At 40.0% G+C, this 25957-nt stretch overlaps 1 protein-coding gene and 2 long non-coding RNA genes across 4 annotated transcripts; 1 reads left to right on the forward strand and 2 right to left on the reverse strand.

Annotated features, from left to right (window-relative positions):
* The first annotated feature begins 349 nt into the window (after nt 1-349).
* Nucleotides 350-16295, forward strand: lrrc8aa (leucine rich repeat containing 8 VRAC subunit Aa). Of its 2 annotated transcripts, XM_026173413.2 has the most exons (4): nt 350-532; nt 6508-6543; nt 7317-9441; nt 11661-16295. In XM_026173413.2, exons 3-4 carry the CDS (start codon nt 7327-7329, stop codon nt 11934-11936), a joined length of 2391 nt encoding a protein of 796 aa, XP_026029198.1. In that variant the 5' UTR covers nt 350-532; nt 6508-6543; nt 7317-7326; the 3' UTR covers nt 11937-16295. The 2 variants fall into 2 exon arrangements, with proteins under 2 accessions (XP_026029198.1, XP_026029197.1); XM_026173412.2 differs by lacking the exon at nt 6508-6543.
* A 2701-nt stretch (nt 16296-18996) lies between these two features.
* On the reverse strand, nt 18997-25744 carry LOC145429688 (uncharacterized). Its single transcript, XR_013909963.1, has 2 exons — nt 24849-25744; nt 18997-19698 (listed from the first exon to the last, which is right to left on the reverse strand). It is a non-coding gene; the product is annotated as an uncharacterized LOC145429688 (long non-coding RNA).
* On the reverse strand, nt 23025-24838 carry LOC145429689 (uncharacterized). Its single transcript, XR_013909964.1, has 2 exons — nt 24691-24838; nt 23025-24334 (listed from the first exon to the last, which is right to left on the reverse strand). It is a non-coding gene; the product is annotated as an uncharacterized LOC145429689 (long non-coding RNA).
* Nucleotides 25745-25957: the final 213 nt, after the last annotated feature.

Below are 25957 nucleotides of genomic sequence, written 5' to 3' on the forward strand. Positions count from 1 at the left end.
ATTCTATTCAATTCAATTCAATTTTTCAATTCAATTTTATTTATATAACCCCAAATCACAACATTTGTCTCACAGACTTTATACTGTAAGGTAAGTGTGGGAAGAAACCTTTTGACAGGAAGAAACCTCCAGCAGAAACAGTCTCAGAAGGGGCAGCCATCTGCCGCGACCGACTGGGAGTAGATATATAACTAACCTATTTATCTAATTTAATAAAACTTAAAAAGGAAAGCTAAAAGAAAATAGGGGGAAACAGAAGTGAGAGAGACAGAGCGAGAGTGAGATGAGAGGGTTGTGCTTTTATTTTGAAAAACTGTATAATTTCGTACTTTCCCCCGTCCCTGCTCGGACAGAGCTCTTTGTGGGAGCCGACGGTCCCGCACCGCTCTAGCCTTCTTGCGGGTTTCTTCTACCGTAGCAGCATAACGGGGCTCCGGCCTGATGTCCGAGCTGCCTCAGCTTCTGAAGCCTGTTTGAGAAATGTTTCACCAGAGTGCGGAGGAGGCGAGAGACACCAGCTTTAGCAAAACAGGTGGGTCTTTTGTTATTTTTCAGGGTGTTTGGTATATAACCAGTTAGCTGCCGCAGACTGCTAACTGAGCACCGACATGAGACATCGTTTCCCGTCCCTGCTCTGCTGACTCTTGCTGTGGAGAGGACCACCTAACTAAAGGTCGCTCTGGGGGGGTTGGATTACATGTAATTTTATCCGACTGTGTTACCGCCTCGGATTGATTTTTTTTAAGCTAATGAAATATTCTCGGTCCTGCTTAAATGCATTTTTGTCCATAGCTAAAGGCCAGGCGAGGTGTTCTGGGATTTTTAGCGCAAACAGTTTTTTGCTGATAAAACACTGAAGCTATAAACAGCAGATTAAAACAGGGAAGTTTTCCCATCAGCAGCCGCAAAGCATGTGCATGCAGTGGAAAACAGGAGAGCTCTGTTTTGTAACTCGATGTTTCTCGGATATTAAGTTCATAAGGAGCTGTTCTTCTTCTCATTTTTATTACTACAGAGTCACAAAATACATGTAAGAGCTCTTATGATTTTATCGCATTGCTGTAGTAATATTGCCATTGGCAGGCTAGGCACACAAATATGGTTAGAATGATTAATTTATAAGATCAGGATATGTCTTTATAAAGTAGTTTTAAACGGTTTATGTCTCAGACCTCTCATTACTGTGAACATGTGTGAGAGCATGACATCACTGGTGTACATTCTTTGTGAGTCAGCAGTTGTTAGACCTTGTCCTCTCCATCCCTTGATTTGATGCCCCAGGGCTGGGCAGATGGGCTGAGATCGGAAGCTGTGATAATTCTGCTTTGTACAAATGGGCTGTGAAGAACGATCTCAAGTTTTTGGCCTGAATTTCTTTTCTTTTCATTTTCTTTTCCGCGTTCTAGGCAACAGTTTTGTGGTCAAGGACCTCTTTATAAAGTGTGAGTGGATTGTGGCTTTAGAAAACACTGTCACTGCTGATATGTAGTGCTGATGTAGACTAGCAACTCAACTGCCCCCTAACAGCCTTATGTAGACTTTTATCAGGATTTACTAAGTATTAGCTAAAATGGAAAAATAATAACGGGAAACTAATCAATGTCTTTGACTTGCTGGATCCAGATCACATAGTTATGTAGTTATTGCCACATAGTGCTGGGAAGTGCTGGAAAAATTGTTAAGTGCAAGGATCCTCCTTTGAAAAGCTAGAATCAGACCAAGGTAGGATTAGTCGGAGCAATCGTGGCTCAAGAGTTGGGAGTTCGCCTTGTAATCGGAAGGTTCGAGCCCTGACTTGGACAGTCTCGGTCGTTGTGTCCTTGGGCAAGATGCTTCACCCGTTGCCTACTGGTTGTGGTCAGAGGGCCCGGTGGCAGCCTCGCCTCTGTCAGTGCGCCCCAGGGCAGCTGTGGCTACAATGTAGCTTGCCATCAACAGTGTGTGAATGGGTGGATGACTGAGTGTGTAAAGCGCTTTGGGGTCCTTAAGGACTAGGAAAGCGCTATACAAATACAGGCCATTTACCATTTAGTCTTTTCATATATGATTTCTCACCTCATTATCTTCAAATGATACATTATTTGTACCACACAGTGTCAAAATATGGTGGAAAAAAGCTGATTTTTGTCGCTTAAAATTGATATTCAACTCCAGCACATTTGGAGCAACAAGCCTGGACTGGATGCTGTTGACACAACCCTGAGATCTGGGTGTAATACTTTCAACAACTGTGAACTGATGAAGGGATCCAAAACACGCTGTTCCTTAGTCATCTCTGCTGTATGGTACGTGATAACAGGGCGTAGAAGACGTTAGTAAAGTGATGCTCTCTGTTGCTTTGGAGGTCCTATAAATGTTTGCGGCACTTAAATGGAAATTTGTGAAGTAGTTGCCAAGGGAATATTGAGAGATGTTTCAAACACAGAGGAGTTTATAGCGTGTATCAATCTAAGTGAATGTAATAAAACTTCCTGCCTGCAATAAGTGCTGGCAGCACTGGTATCTGTCCATCTTTCTGTCCACATGTGTACAGTTGCAAGAAATTAACCAGAATTAATTAGTTGTGATGTGGTCTTCTGCTAAGTTACGCTAATAGGCCGTCATAATCTTAACTGGAAAGACACAGTCATGAGTGAGATGTCATTACTGTGCAAGTGTTGTACCACACCTCATTTCTTTAGGGGTGGCTTCTAATGATCTTAGAAGCCACCCCTTCTAACAAAGGTATGTCTACCTTTGTTCTTCAACACTACCTGATATCTCACAGGTAGCTTTCTTGTAATTTCTATGGGTAGTCTTCAGGAATAGTTCTTCTGGAATTACATGCAAAGCTCTTCTAGGATGTTTGCTGGTATTGCATCGTGGATCAAAATCTAGGGGCACTTTTGTGCTTTCATAATTCCATTAGTTTTGATAAGATTCCCAACACCCCTTGTTGAAATGCAACCCCAAACCATGACTGAGCCTCCACCGTGTTTTGGCTGTACATACTCCCAGTTGTACCTCTCTCCTGACCTCCTCCTATGACACTTTGACCCCAAAGCTTCAAATTCATCACTCTATAAGACCAGCTGTCGCTGATTTTTAGCTGAGCTCATATCTACCTCAGCTTTTTCTCCCTGTTTCCCTTCCTTAAAAATGGCTTCTTTGCTGCATTTTTTTTTTCATTTTCGTATACTGCAAAATTATTTTTATGCCTGAAACTTCTTCTTTTGTCCTCCACTTGTGCAATTTCTTCATGCTGACGTATGCCAAGTTTTTAGCTAATGGCTATTTGGCAATCAACTTGGAGCAAAAATAGTAACGAACTGTCGAAAGATGCAATTTAAAATGAGTTTGTTGCTAAGACACAACACTCGTTCATCCCTTGAGTTAGGTGTCTTGTTTATGCTTGTCAGTGTTAAGTGAAGTAAATAAACAAATAAATGAAAATAATTTCTCTAAAAATACTCAGATACTCAATCAATCAAAAAGCAGCCAGTTAGTTAAGAAAAAGGTTTTGAAAAACGTTCAGAAAGCCTGGAGAATTGTTGCTCATAACCACTTTAAACAGTTACAATAAAGTCTGGCTCCTTGGAAGCAACATTTAAAGAAATTCGTGGTGGCTTGAGACATGGGCTTATCTGTATTTTTTTTATATGTTTTGAATCAGTGTCCTGTTGTATGACCCAGCCTTTCAAAATCTTCTGCTCGTAGACTGCTGAATTAAACACAAAAATTAAGTTCAGTGTTTTCGATTGGAAAGTCTTCTGAACTTGCAAAACAGCTCCAACCCATAATGCTACCTCCACCCTGCTTCAAGGTTTGGATTAGCAGGCATTTCTAATCAAATATAATATTCTACAAAGACATCCTTCCAACATACTCCTCTCTGATGACTGTTGTATAGTTGTGGCAGACTTGTGATATGCTAGCTTTGCTGCATTATTTTTTAAGTTCTATTTGAAGGTTTTTGACAGCTCTCACTGTATTTGGCTTTGCATGTGCATTACCATCCCTTTTGGGTGATAGTAGTGTATTATATCCTTGCAAATGCCAGTAAAAAAAACCAAGGAATTATTAAGGCATAAAGTATCTCATTTTTTAATTACTATTTGAATATTCAAAAATCATATCAGCTTTTAAATATCCAGCCTAGTTGAGTTGAGCTTTTAGCCTTAGTATAGAGTGCCCTTTTCCCTCAAAGTATGTTGTTTATCTTTGCCAACAAGTTCAACTTTGTCTCTTCTGTCTACTAAAAGTTTCTCCCAAAGGTGTCATGTGCACATTCAGTGGGGTTCAAATCACATTGGAGACATGCTGTCCATCGTTAACACCATCTTGTTCAGTGTTTTCTCATCATGGACACATAACAAAGATTATAGCACGTTTTTCTTTTTCCTTTTCTTTTTATTTTGTTATCATTTTGGGGTTTTTCTCATCTCTTTCACGATTACATGCTGTGCTCTGATCTTTGCACTACGCACACTCTTGTCCTGCATGTGTACATTGATGATGACCTTAAGTCCTTAGAAAGTCCTTCAGTCCTTTATTTTTTTAAGGTCTTTGGAAAGTTGTTGGTATTAAAGTATGCCTACCACCAAAAATCTATACTAAGGAGCAGTAGGGAGTGGCACCCATACGAACCTGCGACTTATTCCTGTGGGATTTTGAGTTTAAGCCCCACAGGAAGGGTTTTTTTTCCCCTCACTGGAGTTCATTTAGTTTTTGGAGATTAGCTGTCAGATATCACTTAAAGCTACTTGGGGTTGCTCGGGGTTATTTTAAAGGAAAGTCCATTATATACTGCAAAAGAGGCATGTCCATTTGTTTTTGTGACAAACCAAATGGACACTAGTGTCCTTGAGGGAAATTATTTCTGGCTCTGTAATACACTGGCTGTTTCGGTGGTCAGGTTCACCTGCACTTCGCCTGCACAAAGGCATCTCTGTTTGAGAAAGAAAATCAGGAGAAATGTACTGCGGTAACATAGCAAACAAGAAAGAACACAGTCACTATATTATCCTGTCTTGACCTTTTTTATTTTACACCAGGGATAGTGACAGGAAGTCCTTAGTTCCTCAGAGAAGTCCTTGGTTGAAATTATTAGAGGGATGATTTTGGAGAAGTGTAGTGTGGTTCAAGGTAAGCTGCTTGCAGACTGGTGTTTATTTTCCTGTGCCAGGATGAAGTGAAACAAACCTCGGATGTTCTTTTGAATTAAAGATATTAGTGGTACATTGTGACCTCACCGGATCATCCATTATTATTGTTAGGGTTATTTCAGAGCCTGGTGTGAAATTCTTGGAAGATCTTGGCAATTAGTTTATGTTACATGGAACTTGGAGTTTATATGAGCTTATTGTGGCAAACTTGTGATCTAAGCGACACACCAATGACTTCAAGACACGAAAGTGAAAATATGCAGCAGTTTCACTGTATTGCAAAACCAGAATTTCCATCTGTCACATTTTAAAGTTGAGCATGTCATGAATCTGTTGTGGTACAGGGAAGTGTACACTGCATTGGAGTCAAAGATAGCCTGTTGTGGAATAACACCATCTGACTGGTTACAGTTAAGGGTATTGTGGCAGCTGTTGGGGTCTCAGTGTGCTGTAATTTCTGTGTTAAAGCAAAGCAGAAGCCTAACGAAGGAGGCCAACAGCGACTCCGCTGCCATTCTGGTTTGAACTGGATAAAAAACAATGCGTTTTTGTGAGGACTTGCGCAGCTATCTTCTTTCATAAGGTAGGGGGTGGTTGAACAAACAGGGAGATGCAGTTTTTGTTGTTTTTGATTCTTCCTTACTGTTATAAGAAGAAAAATAAGTAGTACTATTACAGTTGATTTGTTTCTTCTTCTACTATCAGATTTGTGTCCACATGAAACTGTATTTCTGTGTAGGAGGTTATACTTGGGCTAATATGATCCTTTAAAACATCTTGAATTGTGAAAAAAAGCTGCTTTGACTGCTCTATTTTTTTATTGTTCAGTCTATTGTTATTTACTGTTTGAAAAAGATGCCTGATTGTGGTTTTTACACACATACTCAAGCCTCAGGAGTTTTTCACTTTGGGGGATTTGTGTTTTCGTGGGACCAGCAGCAGCTTTGTGTTCAGTAATGGGTTTAGCATCCATTTTCAAGTTGTTTTTCTTGATTTTAATTTAAGTATTCCTGCTTGTTTGGATTGTTCACTTTTTGGGGGAAAACAATCAGGAAATTTGTTGGTTTTGCAGGATTTTACATAGCTTCTTGGGAGAATACATTCCTTCGTGGCCCTTTCTGTAAGGAGTAACATGTTAAAACGTATTCATTCTGAGAAAGGGCTACGTAGCAGTACAGGTGGAGACACCGAGTCTGTATGAACATGCCTGCTTCGGGGTCTGTGCTGCTATTGCCTCTGCAATGTGCTGTGTCCCATGCAAGATGCTCAGAGGATCTTTTGTTTAGTTGTAGGACAAATAGCTATCAGAACTATCGTGTTTTGTGTGTTTCTAGTCTGGTAACCTCCACTTCTTTGCTCATAGGTGCGTGTTGGGCTACATCAGGATAAAAGGCAAATTGTAAGTTAGTGCTATTTGTGTGTGTGGCATTTATTAATTTGCTGTCTGACTTTTTAAAATATTCACATCAATATTGACATAACATAAGAGCAAGAAGGCAAGACTAAAGCAAGCTTCCTTCCAATTGTGCAGTGTAAAATGAAAGGATTGTGTTTATCCTGCTATATGAAATGGTGATGCTATTATGGTATCCATTTAGTACTATTTTCAGTGCTGTGATATTCTCCAAGACACATTGTGGCAAATATGTTTGATTGCTGTTGGGAATATGGGTTTCCACTGTATAGATGGTTTAATAATTTGAATCATATTTCATGCAAAAAAACAAGACATCCAAACATTTGCTTCTCCAGTGCACCATCAGACTCTCTCTGGTTTATGTATTTGTAAATTGACTGTGTCATAGTTTTGGAGTGTAATTTGTAAATGTATTCTTTCAGGAAACCATAGTGGACATTCTTCACTATTTCATGGCATTTTAGAAATAATGAATGACGAAATAATTAGAGGATTAATTCCTAATGAAAACAATGGTTGGCTTAATCCCAGAAACTGGCATAGAAGCTATCAAAGAAAAACAGCTATTCAACTGGATTTCATAAGGAAAAAGCTTAAAATATTCACAACCAGCTGCCACAGTCAGCTGCCAACAGGCAGGAATAATATTTTGAGTGTAATTTATACAAAGTTTTGCCCCAAAGCATTAAGGTTTTCAAAACACAGTTTAACCTAACATGTCATGAACTAATCCTCTGTTGTCTCTGCTTTTTTAGATAAACCATCATGATTCCCGTCACAGAGCTCCGATACTTTGCTGACACCCAGCCAGCGTACCGCATCCTGAAGCCATGGTGGGACGTTTTCACAGACTACATCTCAATCGTCATGCTGATGATTGCGGTGTTCGGCGGGACGCTGCAGGTCACACAGGACAAGATGATCTGCTTGCCTTGCAAGTGGGTCGTTAATGACTCGTGCGAAGTCATGCCCATGCCGAATCTGACCACCCACTACGCACCGGAACCCAAAGGCATTCAGTATGACCTTGACCGACATCAGTATAACTATGTAGACGCAGTCTGCTATGAGAAAAAACTACACTGGTTTGCCAAATATTTCCCCTATCTGGTGCTACTCCACACTCTAATCTTCCTGGCCTGCAGCAACTTCTGGTTTAAGTTCCCCCGCACGAGTTCTAAAGTGGAGCATTTTGTCTCCATCCTCCTCAAGTGCTTCGACTCCCCGTGGACAACGAGAGCTTTGTCTGAGACCGTGGTGGAGGAGAGCGACCCCAAGCCTGTGGGGAAAATGAACGGTTCGATGGACAAGAAGGCCTCAAGCGTGAGCGAGGATGTTGAGGCCAGTGTGCCCATGCTCCAACGAACAAAGACCAGAATTGAACAAGGAATTGTTGATCGCTCTGAAACTGGAGTTTTAGATAAAAAGGAAGGGGAGCAGGCCAAGGCCCTTTTTGAAAAGGTTAAAAAGTTCAGAATACATGTAGAGGAGGGTGATATAGTGTACCGCCTTTACATACGTCAGACCATTATCAAGGTAATAAAGTTTATACTGATATTTGGCTACACAGCCCACTATGTAAAACACATCAGCTTCAATGTGCTGTGCACAGAGAATATTCAGAATCTAACCGGGTACAGCTCGTTCCATTGCGCCCATCCGTTAGCAACTCTTTTCAGGATTTTGGCCTGTTTCTACATCTCCCTGGTGGTGGTTTATGGACTCATCTGCATGTACACTCTTTGTTGGATGCTCAGCCGCTCCCTGAAACGATACTCCTTTGAAGCAATCCGTGAGGAAAGCAGTTACAGTGACATCCCAGATGTAAAGAACGACTTTGCCTTCATGCTGCACATGATAGATCAGTATGACCCTCTTTACTCCAAGCGCTTCGCTGTGTTTCTGTCAGAGGTGAGTGAAAACAAGCTGAGGCAACTCAACCTGAACAATGAGTGGACACTGGAGAAGCTACGGCAGCGTATCACCAAGAACTCCCAGGAGAAGCTGGAGCTGCACCTCTTCATGCTCAGCGGGATTCCAGACACGGTGTTTGATCTGATTGAACTAGAGGTGCTCAAGCTGGAACTTATTCCAGATGTTACTATCCCTCCAATCATCGCCCAGCTTTCCAACCTAAAAGAAATGTGGCTCTATCACACCCCGGCTAAAATTGAGGCTCCAGCTCTGGCCTTTCTGAGAGAGAATCTGAAGTCCCTCCACATTAAGTTCACTGATATCAAGGAGATCCCATTGTGGATCTACAGCCTGAAGAATCTCAGAGAGCTGCATTTAACCGGGAACCTGAGTGCTGAGAATAATCGTTACATTGTCATCGATGGGCTCCGAGAGCTCAAAAGTCTCAAAGTGCTACGGCTTAAGAGCAACCTCACTAAGCTTCCCCAGGTGGTAACGGATGTGGGTGTGCACCTTCAGAAGCTCTCCATCAACAATGAGGGCACCAAACTAATGGTGCTCAACAGCCTGAAGAAAATGGTCAACCTGACTGAGCTGGAGCTCATTCGTTGCGATCTCGAACGTATTCCGCACTCCATCTTTAGCTTGCACAACCTGCAGGAAATCGACCTGAAGGACAACAATCTGAAGACGATAGAGGAGATCATCAGCTTCCAGCACCTGCACCGCCTCGTGTGCCTGAAGCTGTGGTACAACCAGATTGCCTATATCCCCATTCAGATCGGAACACTCACCAACCTGGAAAGGCTCTATTTGAATAGGAACAAGATAGAGAGGATCCCCAGCCAGCTTTTCTTCTGCCGCAAGTTGCGCTTCTTAGACCTGAGCCACAACAATCTGACCAGCATCCACCCAGATGTGGGCTTCCTCCAGAACCTGCAGTATTTTGCAGTGACAGCAAACAGGGTGAGTAGCGAAGAATTTCTTAAATTATTCATTGTAAGGCAAGGCAAGTTTATTTGTATAGCACAATTCAACAACAAGGTGATTCAAAGTGTAGTAAAAGTTATCAAGTTCTCTCATTCTGCAGTCATGTTTCCACCCCTTTATCTTTCTCATAGATGTCAGTAAGGTTCGCTTAAAAAACCCGATAAGTTGTTGACAGAGGTCAGCCATTATAAATATCTACATGTTCTTGGTGTAGAATTATGCCTTTGAAGATAACAGTAGGAATGTAGTGCTTCCCATACAAAGACTTTACTTAGGTGGACCACCCAGGTATATTGACAGCTGTCCAAGTCTTTGTCTAAGGGCGCTTTTATAGTTTGTTTACGCTGGTCTAAATTAGTTGATGAATTTGTAAACTTGTAGCTTTTTCCTGTGGTTTGGCTTCTTTTCACACACAAAAAAATCCAAGTGAACTCCAAGCGGACCAAAATGTGTCATTGCTATGTATTTATTACAAAGTGTATATGGTATTATTTGTATAATGTGTCACTTTTCTCCACAAAACTAGCCTCCCTCACTGTGTTAAGGTGGCAGATTATCATAAACTTGGTTATTTTTCATTAACATGTTCAATCATGCTAAAAATTCACAGTTGGATTGAAGCCTGTGGTTTCTGATGAAGGAGATCATTTAAGCTTTAACTCAGTTATTTGCTTTGGGGCATTTCATTCACATTTGTTTACTGTGAGAATTTAAAGAAACACTTGGTGAATTCTCCTGATAATACTGTTTTGAACACTGAGCATGCATACAGCATCATGTGTTTTTCAGTAAAGGTTATTATTACTGCTGTTTTACTAGACTTTCTACTGCGCTTGCATGCTGAAAATAGCTTCCAGCAGGTTTGTGTGCGGCTACAAATAGCTCCATTAAATGGGGTCCTTTTGATGTTTTGGGCTCTCGGGGCCTCTTTTCCTTAAAATCCTCTTTAAACTTCCAGCACATTATCTATCCAAATAAAAAAAAAGGTTTTTAATGTTTAGAAGTTTTTAACAGAGTGTGACTGCATTGTTGTTTTCAAACAGAGGTTCATGGTACACAAAGTAAACTCAAGTCCTAAATTTGTTCAAACCTTTAAGTCTTTAGCAGACATGCACAAATTGTGAAATTCTTTGCCTGTATCACGTTCTGGTGGTTACATCGCAAACCCACTGTTATTTTATTGTTCTAAATATCACATTTGAGTCAGATTAAATTCCAGTTTTACGTAGTATTGGGTGTTTGCTCCATAGTGTAAATCGCTGGGTCAATTCAGAATGGAGACTAGCCTCTTTATGGGGTGGTGTCAGGAAGGGCATCCTGCGTAAAATTCGTAATTAGATGTAAAATTGTTCTGTCAACCCGTAGCTTTATTGTTGAGTGCAAAACCCATGGGACGTGGGAATGTTTTTTTTAGCTAAGCTTCGAAAGACCTGGTTGCATACATTGATTGGTCAAACACATGAATGTAGTATCAGGGTAAGATTTGAATAAAACATCAGCTGTCTAAACATCAGCTGTGCTCTGCTCGGTTGATCCTGAGTAATAGTAAAAATTTCTTTGTTAATAGCTAGCACTCCAGCTACCTAAACTAAGCTGGTTAAAAATGCACACAGTAGTTATATTTAGTAGAATTGTGTAATAAGGCTTTAACAAAAGTTTACAAGTAATCTAAAATGATGCCTAGATTCTGTTTACTGGTGTGATACTCAACTCTCAGAGCCGGCATCCAAGAACAGCTGAAATTAACCAAACCTGGCAAAACATTTGAACCAATCAAGTCACATTTAACTCAATGCTGTTTTGGAGGTGGCAGCAAGAGATTGCTTGTCTGTCGCCAATACAGATGCTTTATTTTATGGTTATCATAATTAAAATAACCCAGCTGTTTAAAAGTCTTTTATCTCGTTATTAACCGTCTTTAAGTTGCTATAGTAAATGTTGGATCTGCTCATAGCAGTCACCAAAGTCGATACTGGCCTGCACCGTGTTCACCCATATATAACTGCAGGCCTAGATTTAACCTAGTTTTGATTTTGTTCCTGTGATCCTGCCTGTTTGTCGTAGTTTTAATTGGTTAGCATCTGAAATTAATGTGATCTACAACTGAGCTGCTTATTATGTGAAACATGTTTTGCTTAGTAACTGCCTCAGCAGGCCAGGGTAACTGCAACCTCCTCCTTTCCTCTCCATTTCAGATTGAGACGTTGCCCCCAGAGCTGTTCCAGTGTAAGAAACTTCGTACTCTGAATCTGGGGAACAACTGCTTGCAGACTCTACCGTCACGTTTTGGGGAACTGACCGGGCTGACTCAGCTGGAGCTGCGAGGGAACCGTCTGGAGTGTCTTCCGGTGGAGCTCGGAGAGTGCCGACTGTTGAAGAAGAGCAGCCTGGTGGTGGAGGAGGACCTGTTCAACACGCTTCCCTCAGAAGTGAAAGAGCAGCTGTGGAGGGCCGATAAGGAACAAGCCTGAGCCGAACCACTGTGGACAGCTGCAGAGGAGAGAAGTTTGATCAGAGGAATGAAGAAGCAATGAAATTTTGTGAAACTTTGAAGGAGATGCAGCAGTTCTGGCCCAACAGGCACAGGAAAGTGATGGCTTTTGGAATTGTCTCATGCCTGCCAGTGGAATAATCTCATAACCTAGCTTGGCGATGAAAGGTGGTTTGGTATTGTGGCCTTTCAGTGTTTCATCCAGGTGATGTTGAGTATGCATGCCACAATAGGAACTGTCCAAAGCAAACCCGTTTATTTAAACTTGCACGATTCAACCTTGCCAGTGATCTAAATGTGCTGATTATCACTACTTTACTATCAACAGGAAATATGCACAGAAGAGTGTTAGCCTGACGTTCTCTGGCCTCGAGACTGAAAATCACCTTTGAGTTTTATACGGTTATATCTGCAGATGAGGTGCAGCGTGCCTCACTGTGCTAGCAGATGTAATCGAACAAATGACAGCGCAACTGATAGCCGATGTGTTGAGGCATGAAGCTTCGCCGTGTTGTTTTTCCTTCTGGCTTTCTTTATGCTCGACTTACTCTGAGGCATTTTTTTTTACGTAGACAAAATGACTTGATGAAGATTAGCAAATCATCTCACGGGTGATCTCACAGCTTAGGCCTTAGCTCAGAAAATGAACTTCAAAGAAACAAAGCTGTCAAATATTCAGTGGAAACAAATGGGAACACACTCTACAGTTCAATGTCTAAATACCCTGCAGTTGTTAAACTATAACATCAGTCTGTGAGGCAGGCTGTTTGTTAACTGCATGGGAAGTTATGGTGGACAAATCCATCTTCTTTCTTTGAATCTTTCTGTTTCAACGAGCATTATACTTTTTTTTGAGTGTGTTACTTTATCAGATTTAATATGACACCTTGTAATGTGTTGGGAAAAGGCCAAGAATTTATTTTGGTGTACTTTTAAATTGTACCATACATTAGCATTATGTTTGGGCCTGTGAGAAGGGCTGTTTTATTGTGAATATTGGAATGCAATGTTATGCACAATAGACGTGTAGTTTTGGTTTTGCATTTATTTTAAAAAGAAATTGTCAAAGCTATACCCATATTATTGTTATTTTCTTTGCTATGTTGTAATTACATGTAATTATGTGAGGTTAGCTGTCCTTGCATTACAAGTCACAGCGGATTTCTTTTGGTTTTGTTTTGTTTTGGGTTTTTTAGTTAAAATATATGGAGCATAGATACTGCTAATCACACATCGAGTAGATAATACACTTAAAAAATGAACAAGAATGAAGGTACTTCTTTTCTTTATTCCTTTTTTTTAATGCGCCATATGATTTATGAAGCTTTAGTCAAGCTTTACATGTGTGGGACTCCCAAAGGAAATGAACTTCAGATGTGATAATGGAAAGTTTAGATACTTCCTGTTTGAGAAGAGTTGAGTCAAGCTTCAAAAGCAGACACTTATATGTAATCTGTTTATCTAAGTGACAGATGAGGACAAACAGGAAATGGAAGAGTGGAGAAACATTTAGATCAGACAACAGAAGGGAAACATTTGCAGAGAGAGGGAGAGAGAAAACGAACATGCAATATGTGATTCCCACCATCTATGGACCAAATTAATGTAACATGCGTGGTTTGCTTGAAACACTTTCCTTATTAAGGCCTTTGGATTTAATAGCATCATTTGGACTAATTCTGCCATGTTCACCCCAGCCAAGCATCTCTTGCAGCTAATATGGCCTTAGATTTTACAAGCTTTATACCCCAGGAATGATTGCAAACATCACAATCTTGGCTCGTTTTTTATTTCTTGTGCTGTAAAATGTATAGCTGAAATATTTAATGTGTTTGTTTCATGTGTACCGTATTCTTCCTACCTGCTGTTTTTCTCTTTTGATTCAAGCTTTTTAAAGGAAGGTTAACTCTAATGATACAATTATACCTTTGTTCACGGTATATTTTGTTTACTGAGGCCTTGACTGAATCCAAATGTCCTTGTAGGGGGAACTAGTAAAGCGCTCCCATGCAGTATTAAAAGGCACAAATAGGAGCTTTAGCTTTATGTGAGCTGACGAGCAACTAGTGCTAACATTGCAACAGAGATTGCAGATGGAAGCAAAAAGGCAATAATGCCAGAGAAACAGATTCATCCACAGGAAATCTCAGCTTTCCTGGAAAGGATTGAATGCTTAAATTGAATTGCTTGCATACTGCGGGATAAACGTGAGCAGTGCCAAGTATGCGGATAGGGACTGTTGGCCTGCCGGCCTGCCAATCAATCCGCAAAAATAGGCAAGTAAATAATATAGTAACATAGAAATGTGTATGATGTTGGGCTATAACTGGCAGTTTACTCTGAGTTAGCCCATCTAGTCTGATTATTGATTGTTATTATTTTTTAAAAACAATGTATCATGTTGTTCTTCATTGTTGCCAATACGTAGCGTTCCTGTTATTGCTAATTAAGGTTTTTATTCCAGGAAAGTGTCACTTTCAAAGCACTAATAACTGGCCTTAGTCAACTTTAGGTTGTCTGTAAAGCTTTCTGTTTGCACACAGCACTTAAGCAGTGTACAGTGGTACTAATGGCAGACAGGGCCCGGCTGATATTAATACCGATATTTGGTGACTTAAAAAGCCAATACTCCAATATTTTTCTTTTCTCTTTCAAACGCACTAAACATAAACAAATTCTCCTGATGTATTTTATGCGTCGTTATTTATTCACCTCCGCTCTGCTGGGATCAGGCGGCTGTTGTGTTTGCGTCGTTCCAAACACGCGTTGATGAAAGGGAAGTTGCAGACTGCCCTCCGGTGGACAATCTATGCAACATCAGCACTCATGACATGGTTGAAGGATGTTTCTCCTGTCTCTTCTTTTTTTAAAGTTTTCATTTATCAGCAACACTGTTGTAAATGCCAATACCGATACATTGGCGATTAGCTAATATCGGGCAATAATATTGTTGTGTTTTAATGGCAGACTTTAGATTTACAAAGCCCTGGTTGCTTGATTTGATCCCAAGGATAACAACTGTACGCACATTTTTTGTTATAAAATTTTAGCCTTAACATGTGGGTCACATCATTAGTTCTGGGAGTTCAGACATATATAAAAACCTAAATTATTTCCTAGTAGAGCCTGTATAGTCAGTATAACTCGCGAAGATGGATGGTGCTCATTCACACTCTCTCACACTACTTTGTCAAAATTCTCATGAATATGTTTTTATCTGGGAGTTTGTTTGTTTTGCGTGCGTATGTTTGGACACATACGCACAAATATTATGGTGACGAGTTGCCTTGGTCATTTTTGTTCTGTCCTTTGAGCTGTGACTCGGCTCTACAGTCCTTCACCGTCATGTCCCTCTGAGTCATGCGTCTAATTTTCAGCCCACTCCCTTTTCTGTTAGTGAATCAGGTGAAGGTCCGAGGAAAAGGTCAGTCAGACATTCCCACGAAACCAAAAGGAGGAAGTTTTGATGACTCATACGTGCTCCTTGGTTACAAGAAAACTCTAGCAGTTTCAGATATAGTCTCAGCTCATTTTCACCCAAACACATTAAGTCAGTGCGTATAAAAGCTTTTCTTGTTTTTGTTCTTCTTCTTTTTTGTTATTTTCCAGCTTTTCCCAATTCCTTTTGTGTGTTTCTAAATTATGTATCACTTAAGCAATGTTTGTGTGAAGCAGCGTGACTGGTCAGTTTATTCTTGCTCATAATCATCATTCATATTGCTGCTGGTTTCCCTTTGGACACTGCTGTTTTTGAATAAACAAAACAGGACTTCACAACTGAGCAGAAACGACTCGACAATCTTGACTTACTGTAAATGGAGGTGAGCTCACCCTCCAGTGTGGGCATTGTGTACATCAGTATATCATCTGTTAATATTTCCCAAGATTGTACATTTCCAGACAGTTTCATTTCCTTTTCATCGCCCTAGATTTTTCTTAAACTGCCGTGGTTGCATTATATTTCTGCCTGTGTATGGAACATAAATCATGATTGTATTTGCTCTGTACAATTCATCTCTGTATTCTGATGCCTGTGGATCAGGGAAAACGGTTCATTTCCATCCATTTCATTTGAAACCATGTGTGCGTTGATACTGGAAGGAACGCTTTTAAACCTAAGCAGCGATCACGTTAAATGTAAACTAAAAGTTGGATGGACGGACTTGTTTCACTCAGCACTGTCTGTATCACAAGGCCTTTTACTAATTGTTGCCAAGTGGACTGAACACTGGCTTTTTAAGTGGGACGTCTGTAACAATGGACAACTGAACTTTGCCTAATGTTCAGGCTCTCCTTTTGTACCATTACAATATATGAAAATAAAATAAAGTTAAAATTCTGTTTCTTGAGTGCGTTGATGATTGTTGGTCAAGTCCTGAGCGCTATGTTTGTTAGACCTTTGCTACTACTGACATCTGACTTGCCTTTCTCTTCCTCGGAAGTGGAACATCCAGAGTATGCAAAATCATTTTTAGCAGCACACTGTGCACCCACTGACTAAGAGAAGGACAATTTGTTGTCAGTGTTCGCCCTTTGCTGCACTTCTTGGTTGAGATGACCCTTGTTTGTATCCACTCTTATATTTTTTAGCACATTGTAAGTACAGATTATAGCAGTTTTCTACTTTCCAGTCCTGTTAATCATCTTGTGATTCTTTTAGAGAGATGTATTAGAGTAGAGTAGTTGTTCTCAGTTTATTAAGTAGAATTACGGTTACATGCGTACATGGCTATATTCAGCAGGGTGGGAATCACCAGACACCCCATGATACTTCACTTATAATACAGTATTTTGCAGTTTGCAAAGTATTGCAGTAACATATAAATTATGTCTTCAAAGTTAAACTTTTTCAATATCTGTTTTATTTAATTAAAATGTTTTAATTCATTTTACATTTTTTATTTTAAAAATGTAAAATGAGACAGTCAAACACACCAACACTAACAAAAAAACTAATGTTGCCATATGTAGGAGTCCGTCGGCGAACAAGTTGAATGAGGTCAAGTTGGCAATTGCGTGAAATGTTGATATTGTGATAAATCATCAAAGCTCACATTTCTTTTGCTGTCTAATTCATATTTAACTAATTTATTCAATTTTCGCTCAGCAGTCTTTCCGTTCTAAAGGAATACAACCAGAATACAACCAGCTGGCAGCCAGCTTGACAAAGGGCCATTCAGACTGATGGCGACATGTTGGTAATCTGTCTGCATTCAGAAATAAGACAGCAATTATTTTCAAAACTTCAAAAATTTGTCTGAGAGTAATTGCACGCAGTCCAAGTCAGACTGCAGTTGTTAAATGAAATGCAATCATCAGGCAGCCACCGAAGGGTTTTTTATAGATGGAAGGAGGCTCATGTCCTACTCGTGTGACTGAACCGTCTGCTTGCTCTGAGTTAGGAGGCAGCTTTGTAACCCGCACCTTGACATTATTGAACAAATGTGGGATCATCTTGACAGAGACTGGAAAAAGAAAACAGTCAACATCCAAAGAAGAGCTTTAAATGTCCTGCAAGGAACCTAGAGAAATATTCCAGAAGAATATTTAAAGAAATGAGAAGAAAAGGATAAATGTGGTCATACCAAATATTGAATTTCAAACTTGTTAGAACAGTAAAAACTGTGTTTCCTTTATATAGTGTATTTCTATGTGTATTTGTACATATTTCAGTAAACAGCAGAACTGTGTGTTCAAAGCATTTATTAAAGCATTTATTCTTTTAATAATCATCTAAAATTCACCATTTCTCAGATACTTCTGGTGAATAATCATGATGCAATTCATTGAAGTATAGTAGGTAGAAATCTGCTCATGCATCTGTAATAACAATAAGAAAATGACTGTTGGTGGCTGCTTTGCTATTTTTACTGAAGTAAAATCTATAAGTAGGCCTCCTTCTTTCACCTCTGCTTGCAACCCCCTAAAGCAAGTCCCAACTTGGTGATTGGACAAAATGAGGACATCTATTCTGTCTGACAAGACAGCAAGGGATGGAAGCTCTTTCAGTATGTAATGTACACTGTATCTGCTCTGGTCCGATGCTTTTATTTGAACTTTATTCACATGACTGTTCTTAGCATATCATTAGATTTAACCAGCAGTACTTAATCATATGAAGTACAAAAGGAAATGTTGGGGAAATATATTTTAATATAATTAGCAATAGTGTTATATAAGAGTACTCTATTGTAAGCATTGCAAGTTTATTTTAAATTGTTGTATTGTTGTGTTGTTATTTAATGCATATAGCACGAAGGGCCGCCAGTCGGCGCTGTGATTCACATGTTCGTTTACATCAGCGACATGAGCGACACATAGTGGTTAATCCATGTTACTACGGCGCAGTGTAAGAGTTATGGGTCTGCAGCCTTAACGGTCCACAAGGGCCGCGTACTCAAAGACGCTAAGACCGGAAGTGAGAGGCTTGTGAAATGGGACGGTCTAGCCTCGGTCGCGCTGCCCAGGTTGCCTAGCAACCATGATACTAACCGCTGGAAACGTTTCACACAGCTTTGTTTGACAGAAATGAAGGAGAAATTTTGTTAATTTGTTTGTTTGTTCTTACATGAGCTTTGTTTGATTTGTTGAGTATCTGAGGCTGAAAAACATGATTGTTGGGCTTCATTTCTGTACTGAACAGTCATTTCAAGATTAATTAGTAAATAAGAATTAGCTAATGTTGTTCATGAGACTAAAGTCATCTCACTTTGGTAATGTAAATATAATATGGCCAATATTCTAGTTATTATATTAATCATTATTAGCTATTACAGCAGTGAACATGAACTCTGTGTCAAATACTGAGCTTCAGTACAGATTCAAGTTGCAGTTATTTATATGTCTTATCACCTTAAATCTTCACTCAAAGACAAGTATCTTTGACAGTGTATATATAGATGTATTATATATAGGAGACAAATATTGTTCGTTTAATATGTTGGCATTACTAAATTTGGCTCAATGCTTACATATATGTGTAAGAAGAAAATGTACGAGCTGTGATAACTGTTTCTGATAGAATAAAGAATAGACTGACATATTAAATATTCCTTTATTGGGTGAGAAAATCAGATCATGTCATAACTGCTTTAAGTCATACAGAATAGATATCAGAGCCTTAAACAGGCTGGCTTCTGCTAAATGGGACAAACTGGGCAGAAAGTATACAAACACATAACATCCTTATAGAATAGCATGTAACACTATAGATCAACTTAGCTCAGAATATATAAAGCATATAAACAATTACAGCAATATGATGCAACAAACACAGCAGTGCTACTAATCCAAAATACTCAAAGCTTCATAGAACTGGAACAAACATTTATTTTTAGGTCCATTCTGCTGCTGATACATACTTTAGGTTTCTGAATATTAAACTTGTTGCTGCCTTTCATAGTGTGTAACTTGAAGGCCCTGAGTACTTTCTCCCACACTGGAAACACTGGAATGATAAAATTATTTGAACATTACCTAATAAGACTGATTCAGGACAGACAGTTAGTTATTTTAAACTTTTCTAGCAGTCCTTCACAAACAGGGAACAGTCTGTCTATTCTCTCCATCTGTCAGCTGCTGCTGGCTCTTCCTCCTCCTCTTCCTCACACACTGCTGAGTTTGTCCTGGTGGATCATCAGGGGTGCAAAGCCTCACAGATGATGTGCAGCAGTGGGTCCCTCAGTCTGTCCTCACTCTGGACACTTGCAGTTGTCACACATGGAAATCAAATGTGTGATAAGCTGCAGGATTCAAACACAAGTGTGACTTATAAACACATGTTCATACTTTTATTCCACAATCAGAGAGAAAGAAACAGAGAGAGAGTGCAGGACAGACAGACAGGTGGCAGTCTCAGGTGTACACACTGCTACAAAACAGCACAAGAGAAGGAGGATTTAGTGTTTGTGTTATTACGAGTACTAAACAAGAAGAGTTCCCAAATGGTACAGTGAACACATGTGTGACTCCTGCGATTAAAGCATCTTTCTTTCAGCTTAACGAGTGAACCGTCAGCTCGTTCAAACACACGTTAAAGTCCGTTTGGCTCGACACCACTGAACAGAGGCAGCAATATAACATAGCTAACATTAACAGTGCAGTGAATCCTGCTTGTGCCGTGATATTCAGGACTGCAAACGGAGCAGCATCATTGACTTTCAGCTTGTTGTGTTTGTGGATATATGACTGCAGGGGCGATTTTAGCCCATTTTGGGGGGTGCTTCAGCACCCCCCAAAATGAATCAAAGCACCCCCAAAGATTTCTTACTTTTTTTGAAAATATTTGCTGTTTGTGGGACACACTACTAAAAATACAAAAAGCATACAGTACTTAATTGAGATGGAACATTTTAACAACAAAAGTATAGATAACCCCCCCTCCCAAAATGGTTTGTTCCAGCTCGCCTCTCCCCTGCTCTGGCTCTAGCGCCTTTGCTGCCAGAGAGATGGTGGCTGAGACGCAGCAGAGCGGAGATGTGGGTACTTGGCTTAAAACAGGACATGTTAGCTGCCTTTAACCTTCAGTTACTCTTTATATAGTTAGGTAGGAGTCAGACCATGTTTCTTTTTAGCTGAAAAACATTACACCAGGTAACCTGCAGTATTGAAAACTTGTTTTCCGACTATGTTTGCTACTCTACAATCCGTCCTGCTCTGTAGTAAAATCAGCGATATTTGACCGTCCTGTTAATCTCATTGAAATGTATACAGCCTATTTAAAACCTAAAACTTAACATTGTCTGTAGCCTGCTGTTGTCACCACTGTTGCTACAACTGTTTGAAATGTAATGAGAGAAACTGGTTATTTTGTCATGTGCCGATATTAAACCCAAGGTACTAACTAGCTAACTGACTGGATTCCTATTAACCTTATAACTGCTGTTGTGTGTGTGTGTGTGTGTGTGTGTGTGTGTGTGTGTGTGTGTGTGTGTGTGTGTGTGTGTGTGTGTGTACAGAGAGACAGCCAGGTTCATAATGGATATGAGGAAGTTTTTTCAAAAAAGGAGCCACTCAGGTAAAAGTATAAAATCAAATGATCCGTCAATAAAGGATAATGTTAGATCAGTGTTTCAGTATTTATATCTTTTATATGGTTTGGTTATTTGCCTTTTGGTTGAAAGTACACTGAGAGAGGACTTTTTTATTAGTGATCTTAATAGTATTTTTTAATAATAATAATAATAATAATGGATACTTTATTGATCCCCATGGGGAAATTACTTGTTTTTCTCTGCATTTGACCCATTCACTCAGTGAAGCAGTGGGCAGCCCACTAAGCAGGCGCCCGGGGAGCAGTGTGTAGGGACGGTACCTTGCTCAGGGGTACCTCAGGGTAGCCGTTAAGTGGATTCGAACCGCCGACCTTCCGATCATGGGGCGACCACTTTACCTACTGAGCTATCCCTGCCCTAATCTAATTGAATACAATCTATTTGTGTATGATTGTCTTGTCAGTCCAAAGAGGGAGAGAGGAAAGAGGGAAAAGTACAAGGTCAGGAAGAACCAGGTAAGAAAACAGACAGGGAACAGTGACAGGCACAACAGAAACTGTTAAACTGGCAAAGAAAAAAACACACAACTAATTTTACTCGTACAATCTGGAAGTTGTGTTCTCCCTATATTAAAGCTGCTATACAGAGTCTGCAAAACAAACTGGGTTGTCAGCCCTAGCACTGCATTACCATGTTGAACTTCAGTCAGAGGAAGTCACGGTTGCCAAAAACTTTTTGAATCTCAAGAGTGAGGCTGGTGCCATCCCAGATATGTTAACATTGTACAATCTTCTGGATAATCAGATCTTCCCCACACTGAAAACTGTTATTCAGGTTGCCCTAACAAACCCAGTTAGCAGCTGTAGCTGTGAGAGGTCTTTTAGTGTCTTGAGTCAACTCCATACCTGGCTGAGAAGGACCATGGGTCAAAGCCGACTCCAGCACCTGGCTGTGATGTCAGTTGAGAAAGAGATGCTTGAGAGACTTGACCACCAAAATGTGATAGACAGATTTGCCAACCTCAAGGTGAGGCGACATAGGATAAAAGAAAGAAAAAAATCTGCAGAGCCATAGTAGCATCTGCACTAAACATCTTTTCATACATTGTATACATTGTACCAAAGGCCAAGGTGTCTCATTTTATTTTAATCTTTTAATAATATTTTGTATATTTCAAGGACTCTTCTATTTTTGGAGTGTATTTTTTATGTATCTGTATTATATCATACATACACTTTAAAAGTGAATCTCTGTCCAAAAAATGCACTCAGTTTACTTTTTACTCACTATGAGAATCATTGTCATGATCAGTTGTTTTTTTGTTTTTAAATTCCAATCCATTCTTCTTTAGCAGCATTTAAATAACCTTTATCAGATTTGATGGTTTTGTTACAGACTGGTCAAAAAAGTGTTTAGCTTTTCTTGCACAAATGTGGGATTAAATTGTGTTAAAATGTACAAAACAGTGATGTCATGTTTTGTGACGAGGACCCAGGCACAGAGAGACTTGATGAATTTAAGAATCTTATGATTTAATAAAGAAATTTGCAGACTTGCACAGAGATGGTAAAATTATGATGACTGATAATGGAGATGAAGACAACAGACGATGAGGACAGGGAGGAACAGAGGGAACTCGGGACAACTGGAGACATTTAGGGATGCAGGGACTGACAGAGACAGGGAAGAAGGCTCATCGTGATGAATAAAGTTTACCTTGCCTGGATGGGCAGCTCTCTGGGTGCTCAGCACCCCCAAAGCTCTGATCCTAGAATCGCCCCTGTATGACTGACTTTAATTATCCACAAAAATCATCAGATTCTCTGTAAGATTAAGGTCAACTATCGAACGGCGTATAAAGTAAAGGCTTTAAAACCAAGTAAACGCTGAAAGTACAAACATCGCTAATGTCACATAACTTTGCCGACATGTGGCCAGCAGTAATGTTTTAATGTTCTTCATTATTAAACATTTGCACACAAATAAGTGACATAATATTCAGTAGGGGAGAGTGAGGTAAGATGAGCCACTTTTTACTCATGTTGCCCTGGATGTGAGAAAAAATGACACAGAAATAGAATGATAACATATTCCTTTATTTCAGGATGTCTCCTTTCAAATGTAATGATCAGAATCTATGTCTGATGACGCTGCCCAAAATAATGACCTATTAAAAAAAAATGCTCCTTTGGCTCAACTTGCCCCAGATTAGGGGTAAATTGAACCTAGTCAGTGGGTAAACTGAGCCATCTTGGGGCAAACTGACCATGTAGTTTTTAAAATGTAAAACTGATCATATTGTGAAAAAAACCATTTTAACAGTTGTAAACCTGTGAGAACAAACCTGGAAACTGGTGGTTTCTAAACAAACGACCAGTTCAAAACCATTTATTCAAAAGAACTATTCAATATTCCAATGATCAAGGTTGCAGGGGAATATGAACTGTTGCTCCCTCCTTGCAGTTCCTCCAGCCTGTTGAGGTTGAGGTAGCTTCTTCAGCACATCCTTGCGTGGGAAAGATGCCTCATCATTTTCCTTGAACACAAACGTGGGTTTCTTACTGCTAGTGATCCCTCGGATTCTTCTGAGAAATCTGGCACTCACTTCGTTGTCTGCAAAGCTGTCAACCAGGCCAATGTAATGGTGGCTCCTGGATTTGGATGCAAATCTTACGATGACAAAGTCACCAACTACCAGGTCTGAGACATCTGGTTCACTTCTTTCATCGCTGGAACTCAGCGTGTCAGAAGTGTACTCAGAAGTGTCTTCAAATGGGATGGGAACATCACTCTCCTCAGAGCTGCTTTCCACTGCAATTTTTGTCTGGGTTTGTTTCCTCTTCCACATTCCTTGCTTTTTGTGGATTATTTCTTTTTTGCCTTTCAGTTTATTTGTCCTTTCTTCATGGGCTCTCTCTCTCAATTGCCTGCTTTTCAGGTGTATCAGTCAGGATTCGTGTCTTCACACGCTTTCGATTTGTTTGTTTCCTGGGCTGCTGACTTTTGGGTAAGGGTAGAATATCAGTGGGAGACACATATCGAGCATGGTTGGGGTCACTTCGTGAACCACATGCATGTACAGGGTCTGGTAAAAATCTGGAACTGCTCTGCAAGCTTCTTGATATGCTCTGCTAGCTCCTTCTCCACCTCCTCAGAGAAGACTCTCTTTGCTGAAGCTGTTCCACTATAGCCAACCGATTTGACCTCCTGTGTGTCCCTCTTTTTAATATATCTCCTGAGTGTTGACCTGTCAATTTGTCTTTCTTTAGCCACTGATCTTATGGACTTTCCTCCCTTGACTTCACTCGCTGCCCTTTCAATCTCCTCCAGGGGTGTTGAGCCCCAGCTGGTCTTCCGTCTGTAGGTCCTTGGCATGATATCTTTTCTATAATAGTTAACATATGACAAATACAACAAAAGGGTTCAGTATACTGAACTAAAATACTATTTAATAAGTCAGAGCCTTAAATAAATTTCAGTGCCTTATGGTGGGGTAGGTTGAACCATTGGATCAATTTACCCCATAGCCACCATTTTGAAAAAAACGGGCTAGCTTAGCAATTTAGGCTAATCTTTAGAAAACTTCTTCAGATGATATTATATTTTAGAAACCCACCAACATGTATAATATATCATCTTAGACACAGATACATTTGTTTTAATATTACAGTCAATTTACCTGATATGCAGAAATTTTACTTTGACAAGCAAAAAACATTTTTTTGTGTAATACAGACTTACCCCTTCTCCAATGTGCTCCTCTTTAATATAGCAGGATGGAAATGATGAGTGCTTCCTGGATTTATGGTCACATGACAAAACATGTACACAGTTACCTAGATACAAGGGGTGGTTCAACTTACCCACTGGCTCATCTTACCTCACTCTCCCCTACTTACTTTTGAAAGTTTACTCTTTGGCCGCTCCGCTTCCACCGTTTTTTTCGGCAAAATTATCCACACCCACCGCCGCACTATGAAGTCTGGGATATGTTGGGCCATGAAGTCTACACCGCTACATCCTTAAAATTCAGGGAAATGAAGGACGCATTTGAGAGTTTTGAGACTGCGGTCAAGTGAGCCCTCACTTACGAAGTCGCAGTCAAGCTAGCCGCCCCGCCAGCCGCACCGAAAATGTGGTTGCACTACTCTTACGTATATTACGGTATGGGTGAAGACCGGCTTAGAAACGCAGTGTTTTGTGTCCTGACACTATTTTACTTCACAATCCACTCCCATTTTTAGTGTATCTCCACTTTCCCCCCTGTGATCCACAGCCCAAATTACTGTATGATTCAGAGAAAATTAACAATAAAATTTACCCAATTTACTCAACTATACTTTTAATGTCCTCATCTTTGACCTCAGATTACAGGAAAACTGTAAGAGGTGACGCAGATATCTCACTGGATTCTGACTCTGGGTGACCCCCACTCTGCACCCTGTGATCCACAGCCAAAATTACTGTACGGATTTTGAGAAAATTCATCGCAAAATCTTCCCATTCTGCTTTACTGTACTCCACATATTAACATCTTTGAGCTCCGATTACAGGAAAATTGTAGGAGGTGACGCAGATATTTCACTGGATTCTGACTCTAGGCTGTCGCCACTCTTCACCCTGTGATCCACAGAAAAAATTACTGTATGGATTTTGAGAAAATTCATAGCAAAATCTTCCCATTTTGCTTTACTGTACTTTATACATTGACATCTTTGAGCTCCGATTACAGGAAAACTGTAAGAGGTGACGCAGATATTTCACTGGATTATGACTCTAGGCTGTCGCCACTCTGCACCCTGTGATCCACAGCCAAAATTACTGTACGGTTTTTGAGAAAATTGATAGTAAACTTTGCACAATTTACTGTACTATACTCTATATATTCTCATCTTTAAGCTCAGATTACAGAAAAACTGTAAGAGGTGATGCAGATATTTCACTGGATTATGAATCTAGGCCATCTCCACTCTGCACCCTGTGATCCACAGCCAAAATTACTGTACGG

Source organism: Astatotilapia calliptera, chromosome 7, assembly GCF_964374335.1.
Source record: "Astatotilapia calliptera chromosome 7, fAstCal68.1, whole genome shotgun sequence".
NCBI classification, from domain to species: Eukaryota; Metazoa; Chordata; class Actinopteri; order Cichliformes; family Cichlidae; genus Astatotilapia; species Astatotilapia calliptera.